This window comes from Euprymna scolopes, chromosome 22 (assembly GCF_053919585.1).
Source record: "Euprymna scolopes isolate OS-2025 chromosome 22, ASM5391958v1, whole genome shotgun sequence".
NCBI classification, from domain to species: domain Eukaryota; kingdom Metazoa; phylum Mollusca; class Cephalopoda; order Sepiida; family Sepiolidae; genus Euprymna; species Euprymna scolopes.
Genome location: NC_136503.1, coordinates 47,433,796 through 47,457,619, shown reverse-complemented (window position 1 = coordinate 47,457,619; position 23,824 = coordinate 47,433,796). Strand labels below are relative to the sequence as shown.

The window sequence follows — 23,824 nt, the reverse complement described above, 5'->3', positions numbered from 1 at the left end:
GAAAAACAACTTTTATATAAAAGCATTTTATAATTTTAATTTGTTTAACAAAAAAGCAGTTATTAGCCAATAATCAAAACTTTAAACTCCCAAAACATTCTAACCCTAGTTTTTCAATTGCTTTAATTTGCAAAATGTTTCTTGATGTTATTCTGCAGATACCACTGTTAATCAATTTGCATAATACATATTACACAGAAAGGAAGGTGAGCAGTCAGGGAGAGGGCAAAAGAGAGGGAGGGGGTCAGTTTAATGGAGAGTGAAAGGAAAATTTTTTTAAATCTATACTCCCAGGCAATGCCATATATTTTTGCTAGTCCATAAATGTTTTTAAATGATAATCTTAATCATAATACAAACCCGTGTGAGGTATATCGTCCTAGGAAGAACATGAATGTTCATCAAGTAATAGACAACTCGACTTTGAAGATGTCCTGTAAGAAAAAAGAAAAAAGCAGCAAGATGAATCTTTGGAAAATATACATTTACACTAATTATCTTATTCTCTCAATATCACAGGTTACATTTCATTTTTGACTAAATTACACATTAGAAATTATTTCATAAAATTTATAGAATTAAAAATACAATTTTAGCATTAAAGAATGAAGTTAGCCATTTAGTCAAGTGATATCACTAGAATATTAATTCTCAAAATCTATTTCCAAATTTAATTCAATGACCTCATTTTTAGTTGATATCTTAATTCTCATGAGGTAAGAATCGTACAGAAAGAAAAGTAATAAAAAGAAAGTCCTATCAACAAAGACTAAACATCATGCATAAATTGTTTATGTATGGCATATATTGTTGGACACTTCCAACACATGCACACACTTTTTGTATCAGTCTTTCTCTGAAGTCCAGATTTAATTTTTCTGAGGTTGTCAGATCTGAGGGTGTTTTTAAAACTCATTACACATTCATCATACCATTGTTATATGGCTTTTAGAAATAGACTTCCAAACTAAACTATCTCTAATCAGGTCTTTATTCCTTTTTATTTCAAATCCATAATTATCACTTCCCCTGACAAACGATCCTGTTAATTCAATTTTTATACATTTAACTATAATCACTCATTCATTCTTTCAATACAACTAAACTATCAAAGTCTGTCATGTACATTTTCCCATACTTGTTCAGATCACAAAGCAATTATATAATCCATTTGTGTCTTACCTGCTAATTTGTTGACAAGGAATCTTTCTCCTTGGTTGAAAATCTGAATAAAAGACATGTTACGATCATGATTATAATCTAACTTCTCGTAGTTGAGCGCGTAGTGTTCAACTCTTTTCATGAAATCCTCTACAGCTTCATTTTTGTCCATGCCAATATAATCAGGGCTGCATACTTTAACTTCCTACAAAAAGAAAAAAAAAAGTTTGAGGTATCTATGCAAGTATAATACAGCTAACAAAGAATTTTTTTTTTTAAGTAGGTTAAATGCAAAATTTTGAAAATTTTGCAAGTTTAAGACTAGGAATATAAATTTTTAGGTGCCATGAAAATGGCAAACAAAAATTCAATAATTATGCATGTATGCATGTTATAGTTGTACCAGGATTTCAGATTTCCAGTAGAATGGCAAACTTCTAGCTCACCAAATGGAGAAAAAAAAATAATCTCAAATTGCATTGGACTAAAAAAAAAAAAAAAACCCTAACAAGTGTTCAAAGACTTGTCAAATCGCAATATCATTCCTTTTGAAATTTATTTTTTTTACTGTTGAAAACAATTACTTTCCAAAGTAACTTTCTCAATCATTGCTTTTGAAAGACATTCCCAAGTCCGTATCTATGCGAACATGCCAGTTGTCGTTGCTGGTCTCGTCTCTACACCATCACGACAATGATATTAAAAAAAAAAAAAAAAAAAAAAAAAAGAACGTTTTGTATTGCAACATGAAAATTGCTTTCAAATCTATTAAAAATTGGGGGGAAAAAAGTGGCCACAATCTAATAAAAGTGTAAAGTTTTTACAGTTTCATCATGAAGATATGAAGTTTGATTTTAAAAAATTCAATACTTACTAAAATATTAGCTTCAATAATTGAAGGATCGTCACAAATGGATTCCACAAAAAACAATTTGAAATTATTTTGAACTGTGAAAATATCGACAAGCAGTTTGCGTCTGTCTCTCGTAGTATTTGTAGCATCAACAACCTGTAAAGAAACCAGAAAAACTAAAGTTTACACACTTCACTATAACGAGATACAACTAATCGAGAATCTAAAATAAAAGGAAAGGTATAATAAATCAATATGGTTATGAACACCTGTATAACAGAAAGAGAGAATAAGAGAGGGGTAGAGATGGGTGGGGGAGGCATGAAAACAAATGTCACAGACAATATTATGTTCAACATATTTGATACCTAGACAACACTGGTAAATCTAATGAATAAATACCTCGTCATACCGATGGCGAAATTCCTTAATGTTAATGGGATGTTTTTTTTTATAGAGTGAGCAAATACAACACCCACTTCGAACAGCTTTCCCATCAACAAATGCAGATGAAAATTGGTGAATACACAGCCTTCAGATATCTTCAACTATCTTACTTAAATTTAGGATCTACCAACACGAATTTGTGGACTATTTTTTCAGAAACAATTGTTGAATTTGAGTAACCTGAGCATGATGTATTGCTTGTGTCTGTACAACTGCATTTAAAATCATCATACAACCTCTTGTTTATAAAAGTTTTAACACTTATCACACCACCGATTTGCTTGAACAGTATTCCTCCCACCCATATGAAAATGCTTCACCAAGAAACAAAATTCAGATTTTTACATTAATTTGAAATTCGTAACAGTAATTTCTAAACTAATCAGATGGAGTTAAAATTTTGATATGCGATTTGAAGGTTAGTACTTCATAAATGTTATGAATGAAAAATGAATTCTTTTTAATTAGTGGTACTATCTGTATGTCAGGTCCAAGATTTAGTTACATACATATAGATGACTGTTTGTCCCTTTAAGAACTGGGTTATTGTTGAGCACTGTATGTTAAAATAAAAGTCACTTAACCCACGTGCGTAGATTGATATTAACAAAAATCATTTTTTACTTTTGTCTTAATTTTTGGAGAAATCATCCCTCCTTGAAGACTTGAGTTTTATAAAGGTACTAGCGTGTGGTGGTAGCAGTATCAGAATTTTTGTAGGAATTTTTGACACCCCTAACACGAAACTGCGAATACAATATAAAAATCTCGTAATTTCTCTGTTAAAAGTGGGTTATTTATTTTCTTTATGGATTATACTTCCAAAATAAACTATTACAGTTGTTTTAAAAGTAATAAAAATATTTTTATTTTTTTTTTTAAACAGTAATGAATTTTCCGAACTCAATATTTTTCAATTTTTAAACTCAATATTTTTAAATTTTTAAATTTTAAAAATCTATCAAAATTTTTCTATTGATTCTATTTTTACGATATTTTCAGGGTCAATGTGAAATTTTATGTTCTTTCCAATAAACCGAATATAATATTTTAGACAAACGTTTTTTTTAAATTCACGCCCCCCATTTTCACGCCCCCCCATTTTCACGCCCCCCCCCATTTTGAAATGTCTATTAAAAAGTAAATAATTAATTTATGTTTAATAGGTTTATATATCACAAATTGAAGAGAAAAGGTCAATAAATAATATATTCAAATTTAAAACAAAAAAAAAAAATCAGTTTTTTAGAAATTTACCTGTAAAGTCCGAAGTTTAAAACCTTATTTTATAAGAACACATTTTTTCTTTTTGTCTTTTTTTTTTTTTTTTTAATGAAACCTTGGTCCTTGCTCCTTTAATTGAAAAAAAAATTAGGGCTTGAATTACATTTTTCGAGGAGTTATAAGCTTAGAAAGATAGGGGGTCGAATAATTTACGCCTCTCATTTTGAAATGTCTATTAAAAAGTAAATAATTAATTTATGTTTAATAGGTTTATATATCACAAATTGAAGAGAAAAGGTCAATAAATAATATATTCAAATTTAAAACAAAAAAAAAAATCAGTTTTTTAGAAATTTACCTGTAAAGTCCGAAGTTTAAAACCTTTTTAAAAAAAAAAAAACACATTGTTTTGTTTTGTTTTTTTTTTAAATAAAACCTTGGTCCTTACTCCTTTAATTGAAAAAAAAAATTAGGGCTTGAATTACATTTTTCGAGGAGTTATAAGCTTGGAAAGATGGGGTGGAATTATTCACTATTTTCACGAAATTTCTGACACTGCTAGTGTGGTGGTGGTAGGGGGGGGAGTACCTGGCGTTGCCCGGGTGTCTGGAGGTCTGTATGTAGGAGAGGGTGACCCTGTTTTAATATTATAAAAAAAACATGTTAAAAAAAAATTGGAAAAAGCAAAACAAAGCAAAACAGCGAACAAACGTAAAATAAAAAAAAGGAGTAAAAGAGGGGAAAAGTTTAGGTAGAAAGAAAGGTTAAATAATAAAAAAAAAATGTTTTGGTAGGTGAGTATGAGGATCAAACCCATACCCTTTAGTTGGAAATTAAGGGGTGGAAAAAAAAAAAAAAAAAAAAAAAAAAAAAGTGCAACCATTGGGCCACCATGACATACAACGTAGACAGGTTTGAATTTATTTCTTTAACTATAAAAACAGGCGCGCGCAATAAAAGTTAACTCTGCTGCTTCCATTTGACCTAATTAAGAAGGTCAAATAGAAGTCACGCAGCGTTTGGGTTTGTTTACCCAAATTTGACTGTTTTTTTCCCCCAACAGATGTTGGGGAGAAGGAAAGCAGCTCCCAATTGTCCAGATTGAATAGCAATTGTATGATTTACAATATTGATCAAAGCTGATGATTGCTTCTGGACGTTTCCCGGCGTGATGCCAAGAAACCTTACTTAGCTTTGAATTAGTTTCGCTTTTTATACAAAAAAAGCGAATCAACACTTGAGAAGCCAAAATCGCAATAATTTTGTAAAAGTCGATGTAAATAAATCTAGACGCGACGCACTTTCCCAAATCCTAGATATTATTATCTAGGACCTATATAAACAGTTGTAAGTGATCGTAACGAACCCGGGAGCGTGTGCGAGAAAAGTCTTTTGAAGACATACACGAAATGGTGACACACATTTTGCCTTTTATATATATAGACTAGCGAGGGGTACCCGGCGTTGCCCGGGTTTTGGAGGTGTGTGGGGGTTTAAAAAAAAAAAAAAAAAAAAAAAAAAAAAAAAGAGTAAGTATGAGGATCGAACCCGTACTGTTGAGGGAAAGTTGTAAATTAAAGTGTGAAAAAAAAAAAAAAAAAAAAGTGCGACGTTAACCATTGCCTCACCGCGACATGCTAACAGAAATGCGTTTGAATTTATTTAATGACTTGGATTTAGCAGGTGCGCATTTTAATAAGATCAAGTTTGACTGCGGGATTTCATTTACTGCTGAACGCTTTTTTTTTCCCCAAGATGTTATAGGAAAAAGACTAACCCACATGTGGCGAGCGACAAATGTTGAATATTTATCTTCCCGAAATCGAGCAAATTAAATAGACAGGCGAGCTTCGTTGTTAACAGTGAGATATTATGATTTATATGTGATATAAAAAGTTTTAAAAAGTTGTGAAGCGAGCGACTGCTTCTCTGAAAGAAGCTTTTTGTAGACACACAGAAAAAGCAAAAACACATACATACATTTTCGCTTTTATATTTATAGATTACCTTTTTATAGTTATTTTATAGGCATTTTGTCTATTTTGAAATTCTTTCAAGATGTTTTTAAATAACTTTATTTTAAATACACTACCAACATCCAAGGCTTATAGTGGGGTGGCTTGTGGTCAGAAAATGCCCAAATCATTACAGACTGGTCCAAAGCACCAAATTTGATAAATGGATAATTACAAATATTTTTTGGAGAGGATACTAGATTTTAAAAGTCAAGGTCAGGTTAAGGTCATAATGTGACAGTACAATTATTTCAGGATTTTCAGGTGTCAATTTACTTTTATTTTTTGCTTTGAGTGAATAGTTGGAAACAGAATTTGTGATAGTGTACATTCTGTTTCAGAGTGCTTACTGATTAAGAACTGAAATCAGCAAGGCAGTGGAAAACTTTCATTTCAATCTTCGCCACAACATGGATTGGTCAAAGTGCATCATATATAGTACAGAAGAGAGTAGGCTAAAATGTCTTGCAACCAGAGGGTGGCAACAGTTCACAAACCTATAAAGAATTTATGAAAAATGTACAAGGCTTTAAAGAACTGAAATCATTGCCTGCCAGTATTTGTTCCAATGATGTGATTACCAATGATCTCAATATAAAATGTGCTAAGTGGCATAAAAACTTACGTTATTTGCAAATTCTAAACTGCTTAGGGCACAGGGGAGAAATGCTAGAAAGAGGATTGTTAACAAATCTGGCAATGGTGTTAGTACTAGACAAAGTCCAAACATTTATCTAACTGATGAACACTAGAATTGCAACATGTGTATATTTTTTTTAAGAACTCAGATGGTGTACACAATTGTGCAACTTTAGGATTAGACTAAACGTTAAGACAACAAGCAACAGCACTACAAGATAGTCATTTGTTAGCTACTATTGAAGATGGAGAGCTCATTGCTATTTAAGTCAAGTATGACAAACTATGCATTGATGCATTCCGTGTTCGATACAGAAGTTATAGATCCTAGGCTACATTATTAGATTCAGCTGATCAATCAATGACAGTTTCGAGGGTATTTGCATAAATGATATTGTTTATTGAAACAACTGTTGAGGTTGGGAGTACATATTTCTATATTGTTTATTGAAACAACTGTTGAGGTTGGGAGTACATATTTCTATATTGTTTATTGAAACAACTGTTGAGGTTGGGAGTACATATTTCTATATTGTTTATTGAAACAACTGTTGAGGTTGGGAGTACATATTTCTATATTGTTTATTGAAACAACTGTTGAGGTTGGGAGTACATATTTCTATATTGTTTATTGAAACAACTGTTGAGGTTGGGAGTACATATTTCTATATTGTTTATTGAAACAACTGTTGAGGTTGGGAGTACATATTTCTATATTGTTTATTGAAACAACTGTTGAGGTTGGGAGTACATATTTCTATATTGTTTATTGAAACAACTATTGAGGTTGGGAGTACATATTTCTATATTGTTTATTGAAACAACTGTTGAGGTTGGGAGTACATATTTCTATATTGTTTATTGAAACAACTGTTGAGGTTGGGAGTACATATTTCTATCAGCAGATCTGCACAAAAGGTGTGCAGCTCATCTTACAGCCTTAGAGTATGAAAACAAGACATGGCTGAAAAATAAACTTATGCCATTACAAGGATCAGTGCCAGGAGCAATCAATAGGCAAGCAAACAATTCGTCTTTAATGAAGGTTTTCAAAAAATTATAAAGGAAGACTTGAAGTCTTGTGATTTTGAGAAGGATGCACTCTCAATGGTACATATGGCAAAGGTAATACAAGAAAATTCAAAGACAATTCTCTGCAGTCAATGGAAGTTTCATCCCAGACTCAACATGACGCAGTACCAAATTCAGTTAAAATCTTGATCTTCAGGTTGTTACATGGATCAAACATCAAAGAGCAGAAAGCAACATTCACAGAAATGGTTCGATATGCCAGCTCAGATTCAATTGCAAAAAAGCCAAAAGTAGCAGAGAAACTATGTAACCAAAAGACCAAACACTTTCCTTATATAGATGCTCTAATGTTCACACTTAAACCTGGAGCAAGAAAATATTGACTCATCTTCATAAACTTGAAATTAGTGTCAGCTATGAAAGTATTAGAACAGGAAGACTGGCTGACAAATACAGTGTGTGACCGACATCAAGGAGGGTTTGGCATGCCCTGTGCAAGTCATTGGTATGTTCTCAGTAGGGGCATTAGACAATCTGGATCACAATCCAATGTCACAAGCAGCTGAAGGATCATTCCATGGCATAAGTATCAGTATGTTCCAGTTTCCTGCAGAGATTAACCAAGGGATGAGTAGAAAGCCCATCAAAATACTACAACAGGCTCACATTAGGAATCCATTCCTTCCAGATAGGAAAAGAATAGTTCCAGCTGTTGCTTGTAACAAATATGATTAACATCACAGAAGTAGCAGCTATAGAAGAGCACAAGACTGAACCTGTGCTACTTAAGGCAATATATGAGGAAAACCATCCTCAACATTCGTTCCTCAAGGAACAGCATCTGATATTCAGATTAATTGAGCAGTTCACATGTACCGTGTATGACAGTGCAACTCATCATAGCAAAGTTAATGACCTTTGGCAAGAGCTTTCTTAACAGGGCGAAACTAATGGAAAGGCTACCACCAACATAGAATGCTTTTATCCAACATGTCAATCGAGGTGTGTATCAGGCAAGTATCTGAACAGAATCTTAAACCCCTAGCCCAGCTGGTTTCGGTTGGTCCATATCAGACACTGGGTGGCATTCTATTTTGACCAGTTTCATCTGCTGCTGCTGCATGCAAAGAACTCATAAAATGTGGCTGTAAGGCATTTCTCATGTTAAATGCAAATACGAAAAGGCAGGTCTGGTATGAACACCACCATATCAGTGATGAGATGATGATGGGATAAACCTTTCATTTCCTTGTGTGATTGTGAATTTGGAAAATAATGGTGAAAAATGTTTATTTTCGTAGGTTTTTAAAAAGATAATTAAAATTAATGTATTTTTTAGTAATTTAATAGATTATATAAGCAACTATTTTCATCAAATGGATATAAAATTCACATATTTTATTAGTAAAATTATTAGTATGTATAATATTGAATTGACAAACATAACATCCTTCTCATACACATAGTTATGAGTGTAAACAACAATATTAGCCACTATTCCCCAATGATAAAATTAATGCAATAATCAGAGGGATCTTTGCTTCTTTAAGTGTTAAGGGCATTTAGGTAAAAATTAGGGTTCCAAGGTTAAGGGCACCTAGGTCAAAATTAAGGTTCCAATGTTAAAGGCATCTAGGTAAAAATTAATACTTTAATTTTAAATAATCTCAAAAAAGAAAAATTACTCTAACCTTTGTAATGTTTGGTACATTGTAATACTGTTTCTTTTTAAATAATGAGCTACTTGTTCAACAGTTTATAAAAAATATTGATGCCAATAATTCACATAGAAATTACACCAGATCAACTGTCACCTTTGCCCAATTCAATATGGGGATAGGAAATTTAGGCAGAATGGCAGATGACTTTCTCAAATCAATTACTATTAATTTTGACAAAGCAGCAGATTGTGTTGAAAAATATTAAGGAAACCGAAAAAGATGGCAAAGTCAGGTTTGACATTTAACCTTACTCTGACCTTCATCATTAAAATCGGTACCATCCTCCCAAAAGTTTTGCTTTAGCTTTAAGTATGTGTGTGCCAAATTTGGTGCTTTGGGCCAGCAGGTAATGATCATTACCATAAGCCACCTGACTATTATAAGTTTTAAATAAAATGAACTATTTAAATTTTGTTAACAGGTGGACACTTCGATAATAGAACTTTACTAATCATACATTAAAAAAAAAAAAGTAATACTTTTACTGTTATGAAATTCAAGGATAATTTATTAAAAAAAAAAAAAAAGGGGGGGGGATATTTGCCTCTTATGGTTTGTTGAGCATAAATAAAAAAAAGGGGGGGTTAAATATTTGCCTCTTATGGTTTGTTGAGCATAAATAATAAAAAAATAATTTAAAAAAATATATAGGAGGTGTCCCACAACTGAATACCACTTACATCTGTGGAATGTGCATCAGAGCATGTCAAATCCAAGATAGCAAATTGCAGTGTCTGAACAAGCCTAATGGACTAATCATTAAAAAAAAAAAAACAAAAAAAAAAACTGTCTAACTTGTAGTGAAACAAATAAATCTACACAATTGATAGCAATCAATAGGAAATAAAAATTGTTTGAATAATAAACAAAAACTTTCACTTCATTTTAAGTGACTTATAAACAACTCCAAAAGATCTAATACAATTTACGAGACAAAAAAAGATTTGTTAAAACAATTGTATGTTTTAATATGCGCTTTAATAGCATCATAAAGGGTTCAATAGTTCTGTAATAAAAGCTGATACTTACAGCAACCTCGCCACCATTTTTTAAGAAGGATTGGGCATCCTCAATTGCAAGCAGAGCACATTTTCTGGAAGAAGCAGAGTCGGCCATTAAAAGCAGAAAACAAGCAAAACAAAAAACAAAAAAAAAAAAAAAGAAGATGTCTATATTTAGGCATTGCAAGGACTAATTACATCAAAGCAACTAAAATAGATATTAATTTTTTTTTTTTTTTTTAAATTGAAAGAAAAAAAGCAATTATTTCAGAAAATTCTTTAACAAAGTTTATAAAGTCCTAACAATGCACATTATTTTGATTATTTTGATTACTGTTCTTATGTTAAGTGTTATTCACAAGATTTTGGTAGATGTAACCTCCAACCTTATCAAACTGAAATCTGTACGGAATTTTAAATAGAACACTTTATTTCCTGAAAAATTGCAGAGTTCGACAAGATACACGTGAAGAAGGTTGAAGGTTATAGACAAACATTGTGCGAATAATATTCAAGAGGAGGAGGACAATAGTTCGAATAATTCAAATATGGATTATCAATCCTCATCTAAAAAAATTCAGAAACAGTATTAATAATAGTTGGTTGTTTTATGACAAAAACAAGTTATTTTTTATGCTGAAATAGTTTGTCTCATTCTTTGTCAAGTATGGTCATGATTTTAATATTTTAAATTTTGTTTCTATTTGTAATTGTATAAGTTAGCCTTGAGCCCCAACTACAGATGCATAGGAGAGGTGTATTCTATTGATGGTAGTCAAAGATGTCACTGAGATATGCAAAGTGCAGGTAATGAATGGACTCAGCCTTAACTCTTGTGACCACACAGTTTGGATGAAATTTTGTGAATTGTTACCTCTTTACACCTGAAATAAGTTTTATAGCAGCTGTGTCCCAAATGTCATGATATATTGCAGTGAATGCTGAATCCTTGCTCAATCCTCTTGTCCAGATGCAGCATAGTGACAGAGCTATGATCAAATGGATTTGTAATGTGAAATCTGACCAAACCCAACACATCAGGTTAGATGTTTTGCTTTCTGCAAAACACTTACCCAGCATGGAGTTTGTCCTAAGAATGAAATGGTTGCATTGGTAATGTGGTACATTTATTCTCCTGCATAAATCGTAACAGTATGAATGTACTAAATTGCAGGAAGGTTGGCTGACCTAGAAAAACTTACAAGTGATTGGACAAAACTACAGAGTGGACTTTGGAGACTGCTGACTCAGAGTGAGTTTGTGTAATATCAAATAATATCTGACAAGGTTAGGTTAGATTGGGTTTTATGGCATATCAACCTTTTTTTTTTTCTTTTGGTTATTTAATGCCGAGATCAGTCATTTATTTTATTTTTTTAATAGATATTTCAACTTATTCAGTCAGTCTTTTTGGGTCATTAGGTAGTGGTGTTGGTTTTGTTTTTTTTTGGTGGGGGTGAAGTTGGATCGGGTAAAATTATATTCTTTTGTATAAATTGGCTTTTCTTTTATTTTTTAGGATTGACTTTTTAAAATAGTTCTTTCAAATTGCTAACGTAGTTCTGCCGGATATGCTCGAGGTCGCCACAATCCAAAAGAATGTTTTACAGTAAAGGGTTCTTGGCATGCCACACATTCTGGAGGGTCTTTTTTTTAACAGAAAGGAGTGGGTTATGTGTGCATGTCCTATGCGAATGCGGGACAAAACTACTTCCTCTCTACGCGATTTTCTGAAATTTGGTAAACATTTCTCAATTGTGGGTTTGATTTTAAAAAGTTTGTTTTGACAATTATTCCATTTTTCTTGCCATTTCTTCATAATGAATCTACATATTTGTTTGTAGTCCGAGTGTGGAATTTTTAAATCGCTTACATCAAGATTTAGTGCATTTTTTTGAAGCTCTGTTGGCCTTTTCATTGCCTTGGATTCCAAAATGACTGGGTATCCAGCAGAATTTGATATTTTTATTTTGTGAAAGAGTGTGTATTTTTTTAAATAGATTAATGAGTAGCGGGTTATTTAAATTTTGGTTCTTTAGAGATTCAAGTACTGATAGGAGTCCGAAAAAATTATACATTTGTTGTAAGTGAGGTCAGTAATGAGGTCTAGTGCCAGGTCTATAGCTGTGGCTTCAGCACTAAAAATTGAAGCATAGTCTGGTAGTCACTTCTGCAAGGTAGTGCTATTGGATATTATTCCGCATCCAGTTCTGTTGCCGTCCTTAGAACCATCTGTATAGATATGCTGATGATTTGGGTATTTTTTCTGAATGTTAAATAGTTTTTCTTGATAGCTCAGTGGATGAGTTTGATTTTTTGGGAGCTTATTTAGTTCAAAGATAATTTCAGGTTGTTTTAGTAGCCAGGGTGGGAGGTTGTTTTAGTAGCCAGGGTGGGAGGTTGTTTTAGTAGCCAGGGTGGGAGGTTTGATTGGTTGACCTCATGGATGTTCCTGATTGTGATACCTGCATCTTCCACTAATGGTTTCATACGAAGACCAAAAGGTTTTATAGCTTTTACCTTTTGGTCAAATAGGTTTTGGTAGTTGGGATTGAAGGCTGGATTTGACGGTTTTGATTTTTTCCTATCGTAGAGATTGTAATCTAGTGCGTTTGCAATACAATCGTAGGCAGGATTGTCTGGGCAAGAGAGAATTTTGGTTAAGTACTGTAAAGCTAATTTGTTGCGCCGAATTGATAATGGCAGTTCATTGGCTCCTGTATAGCGACTATCGGTGGGAGAAGTTCGGAAGGCTCGCAGTACAAGCCTGAGGCCCAGATGTTGAACAGTGTCTAGTATCTTTATATACGATTTTCTGGTGGCGCCATAAATGAAGCTCCCATAATCTAGTTTTGAGTGTACTAGTGATCTATATAGTTTCAGTAGGGTTTGTCTGTCCGCTCCCCAGTCTGTGTGGGCAATGACTCGCATTAGCTGGAGAGTTTTGTTGCATTTATTCTTTAAGTGTTTAATATGAGGGATGAATGCGAGTCTTTTATCTAATATTAACCCTAAGAATTTATGTTCGTCGACAACAGGAATCTGGGTATCATCTAGTTTTAAGAGAGGATCTGGGTGCAGTTTTCTAAGCTGACACAAGTGCACACATTTAGTCTTATTAGTGGAAAACTTAAATCCGTTTTCGGTTGTCCATTTTTTTAATTTGTCGATGCATAGTTGGAGTTGACGCTCAATTATATGGATATGCCTTGAGCTATATGCAATTAAAAAATCATCTACATATAGTGAGCAATCCACACCTTGGTGTATGCATTTAAGATATTGTGAATCTTTAGATTAAACAATGTTACAGATAAAATACTTCCCTGTGGTACTTCCGTTTCCTGTTCCTTAATATCAGAGAGGCATGTTCCTACATGGACATTAAATAATCTTTTGTTGATAAAGTTGTTGACGAAGATGGGTAGTCTTCCTTTCAGTCCAGCTTCTTTGAGATCTTTCATGATACCATACCACCATGTGGTATCGTAAGCTTTTTCCAGATCAAAGAATATAGCAGTCATATGCTTTTTTTGTATAAATGCATTTCTGATAGAGGTTTTCAGTCGTATTAAGTGGTCTGTAGTGCACCGTTGTTTTCGGAAACCGCGTTGAAGGTTGGTTAATATTTTATTTGTTTCAAGAAACCACATTAGTCTGGTGTTTATCATTCTCTCCATCGTCTTGCACACACACAGCTTGTTAGAGCTATGGGGCGATAATTAGAGGCGTCAGATGCATCCTTCCCTGGTTTTGGTATGGGAATGACTGGCTTGTTTCCATATAGCTGGAAGGTTGCCATTGATCCAGATGTCACTAAGAATGGAAAGTAAGTATTTAATGAGTGATCTGGTAGTTCGTTCAGGAATTCATGTTATCTCATCTGGTCCTTCAGCCGTGTTATTGGCTTTTTTAAATGAATCCTTTAGTTCTTGAATGGTAAAAAGTTTATTATAAACTTCTTCATTATTACTTTTAAAGTGTACGTTGTTTTTTTCGGATTCATGTTTAATAGTCTGGAATTTTTTATTGTAATTTTTGGATGATGAATTATTTACAATAGTGTCTGCAAGCATGTTGACTGTCCTTTTTTTTCTGTTATTTTTTTTTATTGTTTATACAGAGGTGGTTGAGAGGGGAACTGGTGTTTTTCCTGATATTTTCCGTATTATTTTCCATATGGTTTTGTCTTCGGTGTTATTGTTGATTTTGGACACAAAGTTTTTCCATGGTTCACATTTGGCTTTTACTGTTCGCCGTGCTTTAGCTCTGCATATTTTGAAGTTGTTTAAATTCTGAATAGTTACTCGGTTGTTGAATTTTCTTAATGCAGCATGTCATAGCCTGATAGCCTTTTTGTAATCATCATTAAACCTGGGCCGATTATACTTTGTTTTCGGTATGTATTCCTCAGCTATTGAGATGATGGTAGCTGTAAAGTGAGTGATTGGGCCTTTCACATGTTTTCAAGGCAAGAGTTTGTGTCCACATAATGATTTGAATTTATTCCAACGAGGAATTTTTGAGTTTGTTTCAGGACCAAAGTGTTCTAATATTATTGAGAAGTGGTTGTTCCCACAAGTGTCCTCGTGCACTGTCCAGTTGTAATCCATAAAGATACTAGGATCACTTCTAGAGAAATCAATTGCTGAGTATGAGTTTGTAGCAGAGTAAATAAAGGTTGGATTTTTGTTATTATATATGCATAGGTTGTTGTTAATATTTTCTATAATGATTCCTTTTCTGTCAGTGTCTGAACATCCCAACTAACATTATGACTGTTAAAGTCACCTAATAATATGAAGGGGCAAGGAAGTTGGTTGATAAGTTTTTCTATCTCTGTTTCATCTATAGAGTCATCTGGGGGTAGATAGATGGAGCAGATTGTTACTGTTCTATGTAGGGTGGTTGTGGTGGCAATTGCCTGTAAATTAGTTTGTAGATTTATTTGGCTTTGTGCTGCGTTTTTGTTGATGAGAATGGATGTTCCTCCAGAAGCTCTATTTGGATTATTTGTTGTGTGGTTATATTCAGTGAAGTTACGGAGATTGATAGTTTCAGATGGTTTTAAAAAAGTCTCTTGTAGGCATATTATAGTAGGGCAGAGATTGGATATTAGAAGTAATTCATTCTTGTTGGCTTTTATACTTCTGCAATTCAATTGGATTATTTTGTTGGCCATAGTTTAGTTTTATGTTTTTGATTTCCTTTTAATTTATTAAAAATAAAAGTGGTTGTTTTCTACTATTTGATTATGGGGGTTCGGAGGCTCTCATCTGTTTTCATTATTTCCAAGGATTTAATTTGTTCTGATCTGTAGTTCTGGTTTTTGAGGTGTCTTTTTGGGGTTTTTCATTTATTTTCTGTTTGGTTGGTGTGAGATTTGATTTTTTTTCTTTGCGGAGGGTAATAGGCGATTGTTCTTTTGGTTTTGGGATGTTTTCAGTTTGTGTGGGTTTTTTGTTAGATTGTATTTGATTTTTGGGATCTGGTGGGATTTTACTTTCAACTGTTTGGTAGTTATTTTCAAGTACAGCTTGAGTTGACGGCAGTTGCTGTAAGGTGGCACTCAATGCCTCAACTAGTTCTTGAAGTTATTTTATGAGGGCAGAGATTTCCTTTAGTTCAATATTTTCTATTGTTTTTAATTGATTTTTGGTTGCACCTGCATATGATCTAGTTGATTTTGTTGTGGTGGCTGTTTCAATAATTTTTCTAGCTTCGGTAAAACTTATGTTTTTGGTATGCTCGATGGTTCTCACCACAGTTTGGGCATTTTATATTTCCTTGGCATTCTGTTTCCTGGTGTTCATTACTGCTACATTTTGGGCATGTTGTTTTCCTAGTGCAGTATTCTTTGAAGTGGCCAAATTTTTGGCAGTTTAGGCAGCGAAGTGGTCTGGGGATATATGTTTCTACCTTAATGTTAATATATCCAATCTTGAGTTCAGTTGGTGGGGTGGGAGTATTGAAAGTTAATACGTATGTGTTGGTGTTAATTGTTTGTTCGTTTCTTTTTATTATAATTCTTTTAGTATCTATAACTTTGTTTTTTTAGGTTTGTTTAATTCTGGACATCTGATCACTCCCTTTGAGGTGTTAAGGGTTTTGTGAGGGTAGGTTTTGATGTTTATATCATGGAACTTTGTCCATGTTAAAATTTCTTCGGCACTACTTTTAGTAGATACTTGTATGAGTAAAGTTCCATTTTTTTAATTTTTTAATTTGTTTTGTGTTCAGATTTTTGTTGATAATTTTTTCGATTATGAATGGGGACATTTTAGTTATTTGTGTTATTTTACGATTCCAAGATTATATACTCCGGAAAGTTTGTGTTTTCATCTTCACTTTCTGGATAGGGTCTTAATTTTTTTGGAAGCCATAGAATTTTTTTTTTTTTCATCATCATCCTTGCTCCCCACCCTCCTCGGAGCCTTAAATTGGGAGATGGTTGGGGGAAACCCATTCGCCTAAGCATCTCAGGAATACAATGATGATATACTCAAACAGTATAGCTGCTTATGACGATTTTTTTTCATTTCCTCGAACCCAGCAAGGTATAGAAAGGGTTAGTTGTCAATAGCATCAGTTTTCACCATCTGATTGGCCCTTACCATCGTCTTCTAATAACAGTATGTGTGTGTGTTTTTTTTGTTTTTTTTATATAAGTTTAATGTGTTTGTATTTCTTTTTGGGGGGTTTACTATTATTAGGGACTGTCATGACTAGCTGGTTGATCGGGGTCAAGCCTGCCTGACCACCCGTCTAGCCGAAGTAAGGGCCAAAGTGGAGGGTTGCTAACTCACAGCCATTTGATTCCGAGGTCATGAGGTGCTCAGCCACCAGGATCCCGTTTTAAGGCATTACGGGTCGCCATCTACGGCCAACAGGTGGCCCCATTGAGGGACTTTTACTCTCTGCAGGGGACCAGTCGGTGTATTCTGATACTCCACCGACAGGGTCTGGGAGTGGGGGGGAGGGGATAAAATAAAAAAGGGGAGGGAGAGGGGCTGTTTTGTTTTTGGTTTTGCACAACAAAATTAAGTTTTACAAAAAAGATCAGAAAACAAAAACCGTCAATGTAGGTGCATTTCGTCTCAGGAAACCAAAGGACAGCCTGATCTGGTAGCACCAGATCTGACAAGGAAAAGTGATGTTAAATAAATAGAAGAATAACAAAAATAATAAATGTACCAGTCACTAACCCAGACCAAAAAAGTAAAGTGAAAAAAAAGTGAAATGCAGCATTTTTTATTGATACTTTGGATATACCGTTTGTCCTGAGCATTTATCATGTTACTCGAAATGTTTGGTAGCATTTCAGAAGGTTAGGAATAGATTTATTCTCATCTTTCTAAGGCACATCTTTTCTAGTATTTTAAATAGACTAAAATCTATACTGTAGATATTAGTGGATATTATTCCATTTTTTTTTATTTTTTTATTTTTTTACTTTTTATTCCTTGGCCTTATAGTTTAAATTTCACCTCTGGAACGAGAACTCCTAACTCCAAGGTGTATTTAGGGTCTGGTGTTGATAGGTCTTATTTAAATGTTTATTTCTGGGAAGTCTGAAGCCCCTCCTTCCTTCACACTTTCTAGTATCATTCTATTTTTTTTTTACCATTTTAAGAACCAGGTTATTTTTTTTTTTTAGATGTAATCTTCTTACAAATAGTAATTCACAATATGTTTATCCTCCTTGATCCAGCATAAGATATAGAGTATGGCATCCAGGGCTTTGCTCTGTATTTAATGTGGTATCTAGTAGCAAGAGAAAGTTCAACAACTGACTACTTGAATGGTGCAAGGACTAAGATCTGCTCTATGAAAGCCAACTCAAGAAGCTAAACACCCTTGAGCAACGATATTTACAGCAATCTCATTTTAATTTATGATCTCCCTCAGGGCTTTTCATCCACTCCAGCACGACAAAAAGGTCTGTGCTGGCATTGCCAGAAACAGTTTTCCTACAGATTTCAATTGAACCTGAGGATGTTTCCTAAATTGAAATCACTAGATCTTGGAATAGACTTCCAAAAATGCAGCAACACAAACCAAAATTGAACAACTGGTGCTGCTGGGCCAATGTCCTCTTCTGTGTAAATTTCTGCCCTTTCTCTGCATGTTAACTAAAGCATGCCCATTTTATTTCTTGCAAAGTTTACTAAATTTAATAAAAACAAATCTTGAAAGGTTTATCATTTCAGTATTTGAAGAATGATTTAGAAAGTTTCCATTCAAATTTTTTTTTATTTAAATGATCCATCAGCATTGTTTATAAGTTCTGAGCCATTCACCACGGAATTCAACTGGTGTTAAGAATTTACCAACAGGGAGTAGAGGAAACATTTGTCTTTGTTGGAGATGCTCAAGTTTGGTAAAATTTCAAGCCCTTGTGAACTCCAGGTCTTCAGTACCCAATATTTAACACTTCAATAGAGATCATTCTTATTCTTAATATAATTGTCCCTTAGTCAACACCATTTAACACCTACAAGATAAAAGGTCAGAGGTCTGTTTATCACTAGTGAAAATGCAGGAATGCAATTGGACTAAACAAACCTATAGGTGATATGGCTTGATGTGACTAGTGATTAATCCGATTGGGTTCTCAGATTTTTTAGTAAGGACTAATATGGAGTGTTAGTTTGCATGACACTTTATTAATCAGGATCACAGCATTCAGAATACCATCGCCAGATATTACAGGTTGCCACCCATGGCAAACAGATGGCTCCATTTGGGACTTACCCATCTGCAGAGACTTTATATTACAAAAACTTAGGTTTAATGAAACAGCATTTTGTTTGTTTGGTTTAAAATAAGCATTTTAAAATACTTAAGTTTAATATTTATGTTTAGTTTCACTTGCCATTGTATATACATGTGTGAATGACAGTTTAATAAAGTAGGTAGGAGGCATGTGTAGTGCTGAGAAGGCAAAGCTTTTTAAATTATTTTAGCATAAAGCACAATAAAAAAAACCTTTTTCCTAATGCAAACACTAATCAGAATTCCATGAGATTTGTTTTGTCATCTACTTCTCCCCTCCAGAAACGAAGGATGTGCAGGAATCTGAAACATATTGCACACACAAGATAATTCAGTCTTTTATGCCTCCAACACATGCATGCAAACAAGTATGAACCTTGCTTTCAGTTAAGTCACATATGCAGTGCAATTTCTGCATCAACTAATGTTTGCCACTTTGAGCATTGTCTATACTCCTCTTAATCCCACTACATGCAAGGTGTGCTAATAATCGCCAACATCTGCTTCATCGCACTGGTGGTTCTGAAACTTCTCCATTTAGTGTTTTCCATCGATCAGGCAGTTCTTAATAGAATTTGGACGTGTATCAATAAGAAGGTGGCTTAACCCATATTGGGTTGCCCAAAGTGTACTGGTTTTGTGTGGAGACCAGTGACATATGCACAGAGGTCAATATTCCTAACCTCATATCTGTAGATTCTTTTGATAAGTGCAGTCAATGTATCATTCCTGGGTGTGATGTTCCAATACACTGCTTCCTAAACAGAGCACCTATTTCTAGTTGCAATCCGCTTAATTCTGTAATGGCAGTTAAACTAATGTTGCCTGCTGGCACGTAGGCACACCAAAGCTGCAGGCACACTCCCCAACTAGAAAAAAACTATTTGAATTCCCACTGGTGAATGAGTTATTCTCAGCAAGCATTGGTTCTCACTCCAAGAATATTGATTAAAGATGTGGAATGATGTTTCTGGGGTCCTGTCACGACAACAACCGCCAAATGGATCAATCATCTGACATTCTTCACATGCTCCAAAAGCCAACCTCATATCAGCTCCGGTAATCGCTGGGCAAACCAATCGGGCAAAATATGCCAGACATCAGATGCCTGGATATCCACTACTCTTATGCATTTCCATAATCTGATTATTTATCATTTCATTATTCCTCACAGTAGAGGTCAGAGGTACAGGCTCAGTTGCGTGACTAAATTCTCTCGATTGACCTTTGTGGTAACCGGTTCATAGGATCTGCTAATTCTGATTTGATGGGATCAGAGCAACATCCATGGACAGTTCATACTCTTCTAGCAGCAACTACCATTTCTAATCACAGCTGGAGCACCATTTCGCTGGTGGCTTTGTGCACACACTGGTCTTCCCCACTATCCTGAAATGAAGGAGTGAATCTGTATGACAAACAAACACTGGCCCCCAAACCTCCGATGGCACATGCATGCAAATTAGTATGGTTTCGCTTTCGGTCCAGTCATGCAGCACCATTTCTGTGCTGGCCGCCATGATGTTCACCTATCTACATGTTTACAGCGACAAAAAACAGATCACTTTTCTAGTATTAGATATAAATATCCATTAGAAATGTTAAGAATGGCTGAAACCTGTTGCCACTTATGTAAAAAGCAGACTTGAATAGATATTCAAAAGAAAGAATTGATCTTTTTAAACTTACTGCCTTATTTCAAGCGCTTCTTTATTGTCTGGTCGGAAAAAGTCATGGCTTTTATATTTATCTGTAGCAGCTCTTCGATATTCACCAACATTGAACACTGGAAAGAGTAAAGATTGAAATGAAAATAAGCATTTTATTAAAACAAATTCACTATAAAAATGCCATATTTGAAGAAAAAAATGTACCAATTCCAATTAATATTAAGAAATAATTCAAACTACTTGAGTACTCTCTGAAGATTTAAAAGCATGAAATTTTTATCAAGGTTTTTTTTTTCTTTAATTCTATTTCAGTGAAGGTGAAGGTTATGTTTTTGATCAAATTTGACACTCCAACAGAAGTATTATAGCAACCCCACTTTCCCAATGGTTCACTACAAATTGTGCAGCTGCCATTGCACAAAGACAACATGCATTCCGCAGGTTCATACGTCATTAGTCAAGTATAAATTAGCAAAAATTTATAGATGCTAGAAAATGTAAGAGTGAAATAGTTAGTCAAAAGTAGGTATGCTAAAATAACCAGGAAATACAGGGGGCGGGGGAGCTCAATTTCTGGAAAATTGATAATGCTGTAGTGAATAGAAGAATCAGTAAATGCACAGCAACTGAGAAGGCAGAACTGCTTGCTCAGAAATTTTTCTCCAACTCCACCTTTGAGCCAACAAACAACTCTCAAATTTTCCTCTGCGAACTGAAGTTACAGTTGATCTGAAAACTACCCCTTCTCATGTCCATGGTATAATAAAAAAAAAAAAAAAAAAAAAAAACAGACACCTCCAAGGCATGTGGCAGGATCTCATCCCTGCTATACTAATTTAGAAATGCTCAGATGAGCTAACCCCAATATTTTTTTCAAACTCTACAGCAAATGTCTTGCTGAATCTTGCTTCCCAAATAGCTGGAAGATGGCCTGTGATAGTATTTTTCTTCTGAACTCTTATCAAGTCCATAATATAGATCAGATTCTTTTAAAGTTTCATAGCATAACTTCCAGTCTACTTCAGGCAACATTAGAAATAAGTCCAGATAAGTTATTAGCTCATGTTTACATCGTCTCACAACTGACCCATGTTCTTGTTTTCATTTGCTTTTTATTTGATGCAGCAGCAAGGAGTTGCTGCATCAGCCTGGTCATGGCTGAAGGAACAAGAACAATCTACCAATGAGATTAACAGGTCCAGTTTAAAATTTCAAAGATTCAGAGTTCAAAACACACCTCAAGGTTAGAGATTACATCAGCCTAAACATTGTGAGAATATTATCCAAGATGAAAACCATAGTCTGAATAATCCAGATACATGATGTGGTGTCAAATCTTAATTTGAACCCTTGTTCACATATGGTGCAGTATACATCTTTTTGCCTTTTATGTAATTTGCCAATTAGATTAATATCTATCTTATCTAATATATAATCTATTAAATTAACTTGGTTGGATTTTCTATGACCTAAATAAGCAATACATCTCAAATTTATTTGATCCTACTCAGTAAAGTTTTATTGTACGTTTTCTCTAGTTAAAAAATTATTCTGGCCTGGAAGGTTGATAAAATAGACATTTTCCAATTCTGACCCAAAAGCAATAATCAGTCTACAATATATATTTTTTTTTTTCAAGTAATTGGCGGTATTCGACCACTACTATGCTGCATCCTCTATGTCTGCTGAAAACAGTTCATCCCAACAGAACAATTAGCACTCACAAGATAGGTAAGGTAATAGAATATCAGCAACAATCAAGTGGTCATTTTGATAATGTAAAAGTTTGGTATACAGTAACTTTTCCTTGTTAACATAATCAACTTTTAGAATTTTTAGATTTATTTAAAATTAGTCTAAGCAAAAAGAACCGATTTGCTCGGTTATTCATGATTTTTATCAGACTACTTTGCTATTCACAAAAAAAAAAAAAATTTAGATGAAAAGAAAAAAAAAAAAAGAAAAAAGAAAAAGAAAAAAAAAAGAAAAAGAAAAAAAAAAGAAAAAGAAAAAAAAAGAAAAAGAAAAAAAAGAAAAAAAAGAAAAAAAAAAAAAGAAAAAAAAGAAAAGAAAGAAAAAAAAGAAAAAAAAAGAAAAAAAAAGAAAAAGAAAAAAAAAGAAAAAGAAAAAAAAAAAAAAAGAAAAAAAAAGAAAAAAAAAAGAAAAAAAAAGAAAAAAAAAGAAAAAAAGAATTTTTTTTTTTTTTCTTGTCATACATTTTATCTAATGAGAATAGAACAAAGTAACCATTCTAGTTGTACATTCAGAAACCATCAACTTTTTGGTTAACTTAAAAATAAAAATTCCTTTTCATAAAAACCCTATATTGTAGTTAAAAGGTTTTAAACGTTCATGACAAATGATTTAAAATGTTTTATCGGGAATATCTGATATGGCAGAGAAAGTAAAAGTAGACAATAGAAAAAAAAAAAGGAAGCTAGAGAGAAAAATAATGTTTCTGGATTAATAAATTCACAAATTGCTTAGAATATGTTTAGAAAAAAAAAAATTTGAAAAATTTAAAAGTATGGAAACAAAAAATAAAAAATTTACTAACCTTTAGTTTTAATTCCGATCCAGTTAAGATAACGTGTAAGTTTTTTGGAGATGTAGGTCTTTCCTCGGGCTGGCAAACCAACCATAGAAATAACAGTGGGAGCCTGAACAACTGTTGGGCATGAAGCTGAAGAAAAAAAAAATTGATTAACATTTAAAATTCAGGCAAAGGAGTATTCCATTTTAAAATTCAAATTTTTCATTAAATTAAAAGGTTTTTCATTTATATGATGTAAATAATGCCATTGTTCTGGAGATTAACAAGACCAATGTGAACACTGAAAAATAATTAAAAGTGATCAACCAAAGCCAGTGCATTGATCTTTGAAGTCATTTGAATATCAGATTCAACTTTTATCACAAACTAGCTAGAAAACCCAACATTGTCCTTTTTCACTATGCTCATAACACCATTTTTTTTGTTTTTTACTGCCCCTTCCAACATCAATCTTGTACAGTCGGAAGAAACTGAAATTTTAACATTTTTTGTACATACGGTTTAAATTTCATTAAAATTAGATATGTTAGATATCATTTAGTTTCAAAATAGGTTTTATCTTCATGCTAGTCTGAAGATCATTCCACAAACCAGAATGATCTGTTCTGGGAGCCGGGAACTTACTAACATTGGCTATATAAGCAAGAACTAGAGCTCAGTCAGCAGTTAGACTCGAGTTTCCAAACAAATCACTGCTGGTCACAACAATATTATGTAGACTACCTGAAAGTA

At 33.5% G+C, this 23,824-nt stretch overlaps 1 protein-coding gene across 17 annotated transcripts in view; it reads right to left on the bottom strand.

Annotated features, from left to right (window-relative positions):
• Nucleotides 1–23,824, bottom strand: part of LOC145243413 (6-phosphofructo-2-kinase/fructose-2,6-bisphosphatase-like) — a 262,913-nt gene that overhangs the window by 47,498 nt on the left and 191,591 nt on the right. For all 17 annotated transcript variants that reach the window (XR_013862869.1, XR_013862868.1, XR_013862863.1 and 14 more), the window contains 6 exons: nt 23,096–23,221; nt 20,558–20,654; nt 10,122–10,185; nt 2,036–2,170; nt 1,183–1,366; nt 361–434 (listed from right to left, as the gene is read on the bottom strand). Coding sequence is in view for 10 of the 17 variants with exons in the window: in XM_080106268.1 (XP_079962394.1) it covers nt 361–434; nt 1,183–1,366; nt 2,036–2,170; nt 10,122–10,185; nt 20,558–20,654; nt 23,096–23,221 (680 nt within the window). In the remaining 7 variants the exon portion in view is untranslated. The remainder of the gene's footprint in view (nt 1–360; nt 435–1,182; nt 1,367–2,035; nt 2,171–10,121; nt 10,186–20,557; nt 20,655–23,095; nt 23,222–23,824) is intronic.